Below are 9,324 nucleotides of genomic sequence, written 5' to 3'. Positions count from 1 at the left end.
GTTAGTATGACAATCCTTTATTGCAAGCAATTCACATTTTTTTAAATGTAAAAATAAACCGGAGGCCTTGGAAAAAGTATTGATCACYTCTAAGGCCAGAGGGATCTGGTTTGCATTCCTCAAAAATAGTGTAGTGTCATCAGCCAGCTGGCTGATTATGAGCTCTTTATTAGCTATCTCGATTCCTTTTACGGCACTGTTGGAGACATGAGTGGTAAGGATTTGAGAGCAAAGTAAGAATAAATATGGTGAAACAGGACATCCTTGTCGAATACCACGTTTTAGGATAAATCTAGGGGTGGAGCCGTTTGGCAATTTAATAGCACTATTGCAATTGGAGTATAATGTTTTGACAGCGTTACAAAAAAAMGGGCCAAAACCAAATTTTTKTAAAGATTGAAAAATGAATTGATGTTCGATTGTGTCAAAGGCCTTATAGAAATCCAGGAAAAGAATAAAACTCTCATCAGGCACCAAATATGAGTAATCAAGTAAGTCTAGAACTAGTCTAATGTTGTTAGAGATGTGTCTGTTTCTCATAAAGCCTGACTGTGTCTCATCAATRACTGTGTCCAAAACCTCTTTAATTCTGTTAGCAAGTATTGAAGCCATAATCTTATAATCATTATTGAGTAGACTTATAGGTCTCCAATTATCAATAAAGAGTGGGTCTTTGTTTGGTTTTGGAATGAGTGTTATAAGGCCTYGAGTCAGGGTGGGAGGGAGAGAGTTGTTTTCTAYGCTTTCTAAAAATACYTGTAAGAGGAATGGAGCTATATGAATAGAGAATRATTGATAAAACTCAGCAGATAAACCATCTGTGCCGGGGGATTTATTGGCCTTCAGTGCATTGATGCATTTAGAAACTTCCTCCACTGTAAATGGGCTGTCACAGTAGTTTTTATCTTCTACATCAATAGTTTTTAAATTTTTGACATTGTTAAGAAAAGATACTGAAATRTCTTTATTATATTTTGAGCTGTATAGATTAGAGTAAAATTTGGAACAAAAAGTTGCAATTTCCTTAGGATTGTTGGAGATAGTGTCATTAATATTTAGTTGGTARATAGAGTTTATTTTGGATYTGTATTTTTCAAGCCTAAAAAAGTAAGCAGAATTTAGTTCTCCTTCTTCCAGCCATCGTTTCCTGGATCTGATGAAGGCGCCTTCAGCCTTGTGTTTATACAAGRCATCCAGTTTGTTCTGTTGTTCTATTAAATTTAATTTATCTTCCTCTGAAACTTCTTCTGGGGGTTTTAGGTAATAGGAGGTGATCTTGCTTATGACTTCTTCCTCYTCAGCTTTCTTGAATTTAGAAATCTGACTTCCATAATGTCTTAAAAATTTGCCAATTTCAAATTTGAAAAGTTCCCAATTATTGCAGAAAGACCTTTCCTTGTTAGCCTTATTCCAATAATATAAAATTAATTTATTAATATGAACTTTAACTAKTTCATGCTTAAGCAAGGARTTATTTAGTTTCCAGTAAGCACATTTGTAAGGTGTATTATCAGGAGTATAAATTYGGATGCTAATGCGAAYAGCTCTATGATCAGTAAGAGGGGAGGCAAGYATGTTAACCRCAATATTGTCTTTATTAATACATTTAGAAATAAGCCAAAAATCTATCCGGGATTGTCTGGAACCYATTTTATTGCTCCATGTAAAGATTTTGTCGTCTGGGAATTTTTCTCTCCATATATCTACAATATTAAATTTCTCCATAAAATTTTTTAAATTTGCACTGTATGAGGTCTGCTGCTTCGGAGGCCATCTRTCAATTGWATTGTCTAAGGCAATGTTAAAGTCCCCACCAATTAGGATGACTGAGTTTGGGTATTTGGAAAGCCAAAAGGTAAGTCTGTCTTCTAAAGATTCGAATAGTYTGTTGTTTTCCGTTATATTATTATAACCATATATATTAACTACAATAAAGGTATTGTTAAGGCATTCAATTACTGAGCAGATGTAGTGACCTAGAGTATCGCAATCGGTATGTAAAATAGATCCAGAGAAATTATTTTTAAGTGTGGCGACACCAGCRGAGCGCTCAGATCCGTGACWTAACCACATTTCATTTCCCCATTGGGATTTCCAGAAATTACCATCAGAAGATGTAGAATGACTCTCTTGAAAGAAACAAAAATCTGTTTTAAGTTGTTTGGCAAATAAGAATAATGCTTTGCGTTTAGTTGTTTGTCTCAACCCCCTGGCATTGAGAGATACTAACGAAACGGACAAAGTTACTTGAAAAGAGTAACAAAGAATAAAGAACAAGATCTAAACTTYTAAAGATAAAGTTGTGWTCACAAAGAAAGGGGACCGATAGCTGCACACTTTAAGTAATAAAGCGGTAAGTAGCCTGATTAAATATTTACAAGAGAAACAAAGGAAAAGTAGCACTATGCCATCTATTTTGGTTTAACTATAGTATTTTAGGATCTTACAAGAACAAGGAAAGTCTTCAAAACTAAATTATATATTGACTAAAGGAGAAAATATAATGTCAAAAAGGAATGAAAAATGAAAGCAGAATGTAGACCAAGCTCAATGTGTAAATGAATAGGTAAAATTATCATTTCTAAGGTTTAGTTGAGTAGGAAGGAGGGAAGACTTCTAATCCGCTGATRAAGCCACGGCCTCCAACGAAGTAAGCTGGCTTGCCTTCCTTGCGGGCTCTGTCGATCAAGGGCCACAGTTTATTACGTTGTTCTCTGTCATCCTTGGACAGGTCCTCAGTGAATCTCAGTTGGTTGTCCCTCAGGTACGAAGATGTCTTGGCTGCTTTCCATGTCGCATCSCTGAGGACTCTGGAGGTGAACTGWATGATGATCCCTCTAGGTTTGGTGCTTCCTGTACGTTTGGCTCCAAGTCGGTGCACGGTGTCGAYAGCATCAGGCAGCTTGTGTTTATGTTCTGGTAGAACTGACTGGCAGATTTCTATCACTTTTCTTCGTATGTCTTCTTTCTCTGTTTCTTCAGCTCCTTGTAGTTTGAGATTMCATCTCCTAGAATATCTTTCCAACTCAGCAAGCCTCTGCTGGCAGTTGTCCACCCGACCTTCCTCTCTTGATACTTTTTTTTCCAGGTAATTCACTTTCTCCTTCATATCATTTACTTCAGCGCATATAAAGTCAATAGTCTTTTTGAGACCCTCAATCTTTAGCGTGTTCTCCGTCACCATGCTCTCTAAGTTGTCAGAACGGGCGTTTATCAGCGCAGACAGACTGGATATTATCTCATTTGTAGCAGAAGAYTCCGGGCTGCTGCGTTCATACATCACCTTTTTYGGKGCTGGCGATTTCAGAGGAGTARCAGGTAGGGCAGGAAAGTCATCAATTTCCTCCTCATTCAATGTCAAAGTTAAGGGAGCAGCTGCGTAGTTGTGGCAATTGTCAAATAACGCGTTGCCGGTTGTAGCGTTAGCTACACTAGCCTCGTTAGCCGTCTCAGATGTAGGCCTGGACTTGGACGTGTCTAGTCCTCTTTTCGCTCCTTTCGGGTTCGGCATTCTGTTATAACTATTGTGTCCGTTATCTTGTAATGAATTAATAGTGCTAGTGTTCATATAGTCAGGGTTTTACCGCGTTTTATGAATTTTCTGTGCAGATCTCGGTAGAGAGCGTCTACTTACTCCGCCATCTTGGCTCCGCCCCACGAACCTGATCTTTTCACATGCAAATCCGGTCTGTATATCCTGGTCGCATTCATCCGAACTGAACGTCATTGATACGCGACAAAGAAGCGGGAAGAAAAACAACAACCATGGCGGACGATAACGAGGATTAAGGTGTTGATGTGATGACTCCGGTCGGACAACAACTTCAAAATCGTAAGATATGCGCCACCATTTGCATCCACGTTTACTTCCGCAAACACTGAGCACTTCCTCTTTATGACGGTTGACAAAACACTGACCTTGGTCTATATGTGACGTTGGTTATTGCGCCATCTGCTGCGCATGCGCTGCATTTTTAGTTCGTTTGCAGTTCACATCGGAGATCACATACAAGTCGTATATATTTTGGAAGTGTGAATGATCCCGGAAAAATAAATGAAAATGAGATTTCACAAAAAAAAAAAAAAAAAAAAAAAAATCGGAATTGAGCAAACGGGCCAACAGAACCACTATTGTTCTGACCCAAAAGTTATGCACTTTCTAGTCCTATTGTGATGTTCTGCTATGAGAAGCAGGCGTTCGAGAGGGTTGACTCTTTCAATCTTTTACTTTGCTTTTGTCTTCTCCAACTTTTCCCTTCAAATTACAGTGAACTCCAAATTAGAGCATGAACCCGTTTCTTAAACTCATGAGAGCAGGAAAATTTGGCTAACATTTAAACCTTTACATCACATTTAAATGTTAATGTGTTATAATGTTTTTATTCAGGAATTAATACATTTTTCAGAACCTATTTAAACAAATATGTTCATATAATGTTTTATCCTTGTTTCTTTTTCTGCATTTGATTCAAGTGTAGATTAAAGCATTCTGCTTTTGTTTCAAGCTTTCATTTTTTATTGCTTTGTTGCAGTATCACCTACAAATTAGTTTTAAACTTTTGCATAGAAATGCATGTTTTACTTGGTTTCAAGGCCCTTTTTTGCCTCCCAAGCAGTAAAGTATACTATCCGTTTTACTGCAGCTACTAATGTAACATTGAGCTGTCTGGTTGTGACAATATTGCTTTTCTTGCAATCAGCAGAACTCGTCTAATTGCCCCAAAGTCAAAGCTTTTTCAGTTCTGAATGCTTCACCACAACTTTTAGTTTTTTCTTTACTGTCTTGTGTGTAAATGAACATATTTTCAGATGATAAAATACTCACCTACTGATTGATCAGGGGCATCAGGCTTGTCTGTAAAGTAGAGGGCAATGAGGGCGATGCAAACAGCTGCCAATGCTACGAAGAGAAACATCAACATTTTCTCCAGGTTGCTCAGTGCCCTGGACCGACGTTTTCCCTTCTCCACATCCATTTCTCTCACAGTGACAGAGTTGCACCAGACTGAGCTTTCTTCACAAATTCACCGGCTTATTAGCAATCCAAGGAGAAACATACCTGAACTTTGACCACAGCCATGAACCTTGAGCCTGCTCAGATGTGGCATTAGAGCCTCTCAGCTGGGGAGTGTACAGATTGGGATCAAGCCATAAATCAAACCGTATCAGAAGTGAAGTGTAATAAGTGTTGATGGTCTAAGTGGTCCAATCAGTGGCTCATTTCAACACCTTCAAGAGAGCTGGCTGACAGAACAGATTAGAGTCAACACTCACTACATAACACAGCTACTTTTTACAGCCGATGCAACACATTTTCAGTAATTTGAAGAAAAATACAATGACTTGCACGTCCAGTGTTTACTGGTGTGGAAACAATTAAAACAACAGCAGTTGATCAAAGAATATTTGTCTAAAAGAGTCAAATTAAATGATCATTTAAAGCGTTTCTGAAGCTAAATTTGAAACTTTTGACTGTCAAACAGAAAAATATGAAACAATTGTAGTATTTTCTGACCAGACAATTTCTTCTTTACAGCGCTCGCATCAACAGTGCTAACATACAATTTTATATGCAATATTTACAATTATTTTATCAAACAGATTTTATTATACAGCACTATCCATGCAAGATCTAAGTAATTTTGAGACAGAAATCAAACAAGAATAAAAATTCCTACTGAATACAAGCATGAAATAAAACTAAGTTTGTAACAGAAATTATTGTAACATCATTATTATCAATGGAAGGGACCAAAATAAGACATTTCTCCAGCAGGATCTAGGATCTTCAGCTCCCTGTTCTTCACTTTTTTGTATCTTGGCTCTGTGTGCAGTCTCATTGTTCCAGCCCTTCAGTGGCTAAAAAGAAGACTTGCCACAGGTGTCCAAAGGCATGGATGCACATGCCTTTTTAAAAGTAGCACTTCCATGATTTCTATTTCCATGACCACCATTTGCACAGTTCTAGCAGCACAGAATGAATAGAGTTTTCTGTATTGTAATGTGGACTCCCTTGAGGATCGTCCTTTTCAGAGATTTCACTGAGATGCACAGACTTTGGTTTGACAAAAGTGCAGGGGTGAGAGCAGGGGACCTTCATACTTAATTGAATGTCCATTCAAAAACACTTGACAGTTTTTTTCCCCATAATAATAATCTGGACTCTCTTCTGCTGAGAAAGGATCTGAAGCAGCAATCCGTCTCTAATTAATGCATTTTCTCCAAGATTTGGACTCCATTGTTGAAGTTCTGAAAAGAGCACCGATGTGACAAAAGCTGCTTATCAAGCAGCTGAAGTCGGTGAAAAAGATGATTCTTTGAACATAAAGATATCTCCAGAACTCATTATTACAGGGATTAAATGTCGATAGGCTACATTTGTGTGCGTCTGTCTGTCTTGGTTCCCTTTCCTTTCTGTGTTTCCCCTCTATTGGGTCTTAGGGTACATGGTACAGGTTCGTCTGTTCAGCATAATGAAGCTATGAAGTCATCAAACTGTGAAGGTGACCCTTTTCCAAATGTGCACAAACTGTTCTGGATGCTTTTTTTCACAGCTGCACACATGTTAAATATTCAGATCTTAGTTAAAAGTCAATATTGATTTGCAATATGGATTTACATCTGAGGATGGAGACAGAGCAAGCCGACAAAAACTAAGTTAGCACGTTGGAGGGGAGACAAAGGGGCTTGCAGCAGCAAACTGGAAGTGTTTGATACGGGTACACACTCGCACAGGCCAAGACTGCACCGCAAACAAATGTAGGCCACATAATCCTGTGGGAACAGTGCGGCCATCAGAATGACGTACCGCAATACCAGCTATCGGGTTGATACAATACGGGGATGAGAAAGGACGAGGATCATTTCAGAAGAAAAAAACACAAGGAGAGAAGCTTTAATTACAGACTCAGGGTGCTTTGTTGTGCTTTAATTGTTGAAGAGAGAAAATGAGGCGTCTGAGAGAGAGAGAAATGGGGATTGCAAGTTTGTAGAGGAGGTGGAGGGAGAAAGAAAGGCTTAGGGATGAAAGCAAAATGAATGCAGATGGTGGGAAACACAATGGAGTAAAATGAAGATATTCAAAGACAATTTAGCATAAATTCCTTCCACCAGAAATCCTCAGAGCAGCTCTGAATTGGGAACAGAAATGACATCACTTTCCTCACCTGCTCCCCCTAACTAGCTTCTATATAATGTGTGATCTGAATTATTATGAATCATCCCAATGACAAATGTCCATGTAATGCCATAAATGTTCTGTGTGTGAGTGGATTTGTTTTATTCAGGTGATGATGCTGATAAGTGTAATGGCTTCCCTGTGAGTGCTGTAGAGTCTGCAGGGGTTCCTGTGAGGTTCTGCATGCACTGAGGAAGCCTGTGGGTTTGAGAAGCTAACTGGGTCACCGAAGCCAGACTTCAAATCCCAGCACCACTAAAGCTTATACTGCCATGAAGAAGTATTTGTGGCCTTCCCTGCAGTTTTTCATCTGCTTTTGCTTTCTTCTGGCGCTTAATGTTTCAAATAAATGCAGAGATAACCTGAGTAGGTACAAATTGTTTTCTGTTTAGCCACATTAGATGATTTTTGAGCTTGAACAGCATGTTGTAAGGTCATTCCACAGCATCTCAGTTGGGTTTAAATCTGGACTTTGACTAGGTCACTTCAAAACATTTATGAAAATATCCGTCCAACGTTTTCTGCTTAGCCCACCTTTAACAATAGATTTCTATAAGATCAATTAACTTAGATAACTCGTTAATCGATAACTTGCATCAGTGCTGTACAATCAACAAATCACTTTTAACAGATCTTGTCTGACAACATGAAGTAGGCGAAAAATCTCAAGAATTACACATTATACATTGATCTAAATACATTTAAGAGCAGATGGAAAACAAAGCCATTAGGAAAAGGTTGTAAAACCAGCTCATGCGCAGTGACACTTGGGTTATGTAGCAGGTCAATAACTCAGAAAATAAATCTAATCCACTTCTGTATGGATCAAACGAGCAAAACATTTAAGATTTTGTTTTGGTGGCTCAGACGTCTAATGAGTTTTCTCTTGTATCAAGATGGCCGACCACCTTTACGTAACATGAAGGGTTATATTTTTCATAATATGATAAATAAAAAAATAATTTAAATATTAAAAAATTGTGTCAGCTGTATTAGACATTGACTGAATAAACAGAAAATTGCGGTTAAGTGTTCATGGCCCCATGAACAGAGTTGTTCATACAGAGGTCTGTGGTTGTGGTTGCTCTTGTCAAAACTTTGTTCTTTAAAGTTCGTTAATTCACGACAGCCCTCAAAATAAACCATCCTGAGGAACTTGTGTTTATATTTAAAGAGAGAACCGCATAAAGTCCATTTTACATCCCACAAAGGGCTCATTTTAGACAATTTATCTTCTTGTATGACCCCGCCATCTTTATTTCTATATCAACTGGCGCCGCTTAAGGATGACAAGTGGTGACCTCCGCTGGATGGCACCCAAACAACAACAACAACACTAAAAAGAAATCTAAGTGGATGTTATTAGTTGATCGATTAGAACAAATTTTAATTTTGTCAGCCATTAATCGACATTTAATTGTAATTATTTATTTGCATCCCTATTGTACAGGTCTGGCAGTGACCTGACCTGCTTGTTGCTGGATGAAGTCAACTTTCCAAAAAAACTGGGAAATCAGGGCTAAGTCGTGGTTTAAAAAGGAGATAATTTCCTTTAATGAGTGAAATCAGTAACATTAATTCAGGTTATCTTTGTCGAATATTAAGAGTGACAAAAAAGCAGAAGGGGGCAAATACTTTTCGACAGCACTGTGTGAGGGTTCCTACATGTGCAGATGAAACCTGTGTGTTTATGAAGCTAACTGGGTCACTGCAAGCACATTTCAAATCCCAGAACAACTCCAACTTATCTGTTGGACTTCAGTTCCAGCTTTAAAGTAATACTGCTGCTGTCAATTTCTTCCTAAACCCGTGGATGAATATTGAGGATTGAGTCAAAGCAAAACAAAACAGCAAAACAGAACAGCTCAGAAATTGGGTTCATATTTTCTATGCAGGTAATTTAGACAAGCAACATGCAGAAGAAGAATGGGAGTGATTTCTCATTTACGTCTAATAAGCCCCAATAAATATGCAGCCTAGCTTCTCCTACAGCAGTCAGTGAGAGCGCAGCTGTCATCGGTTTCACCGTCTCAGCGTGAGTCAGGAGAGGCCCTCGGGCTGAAACAAGTGGCTCCTTCTTCCTCTCATGGACCATCAGTCTTTAACTGGACAGCGCCAGGGAGTTTCCTTGTAACGAGGCAACTCTC

General features: G+C 38.5%; 1 protein-coding gene across 1 annotated transcript in view; it reads right to left on the bottom strand.

Moving 5' to 3' along the window:
• LOC103471060 (ovochymase-2) overlaps positions 1-8,804 on the bottom strand; it is a 37,170-nt gene extending 28,366 nt beyond the window's left edge. Inside the window, exon 1 of the mRNA XM_008419858.2 lies at positions 4,826-8,804. Coding sequence (XP_008418080.1) covers positions 4,826-4,976 — 151 coding nt within the window. The 5' untranslated portion in view covers positions 4,977-8,804. The remainder of the gene's footprint in view (positions 1-4,825) is intronic.
• Positions 8,805-9,324: the final 520 nt, after the last annotated feature.

The sequence above is a fragment of the Poecilia reticulata genome, linkage group LG1 (genome assembly GCF_000633615.1).
Source record: "Poecilia reticulata strain Guanapo linkage group LG1, Guppy_female_1.0+MT, whole genome shotgun sequence".
Taxonomy (NCBI): domain Eukaryota; kingdom Metazoa; phylum Chordata; class Actinopteri; order Cyprinodontiformes; family Poeciliidae; genus Poecilia; species Poecilia reticulata.
This window is presented reverse-complemented; position numbering and strand designations above follow the sequence as displayed.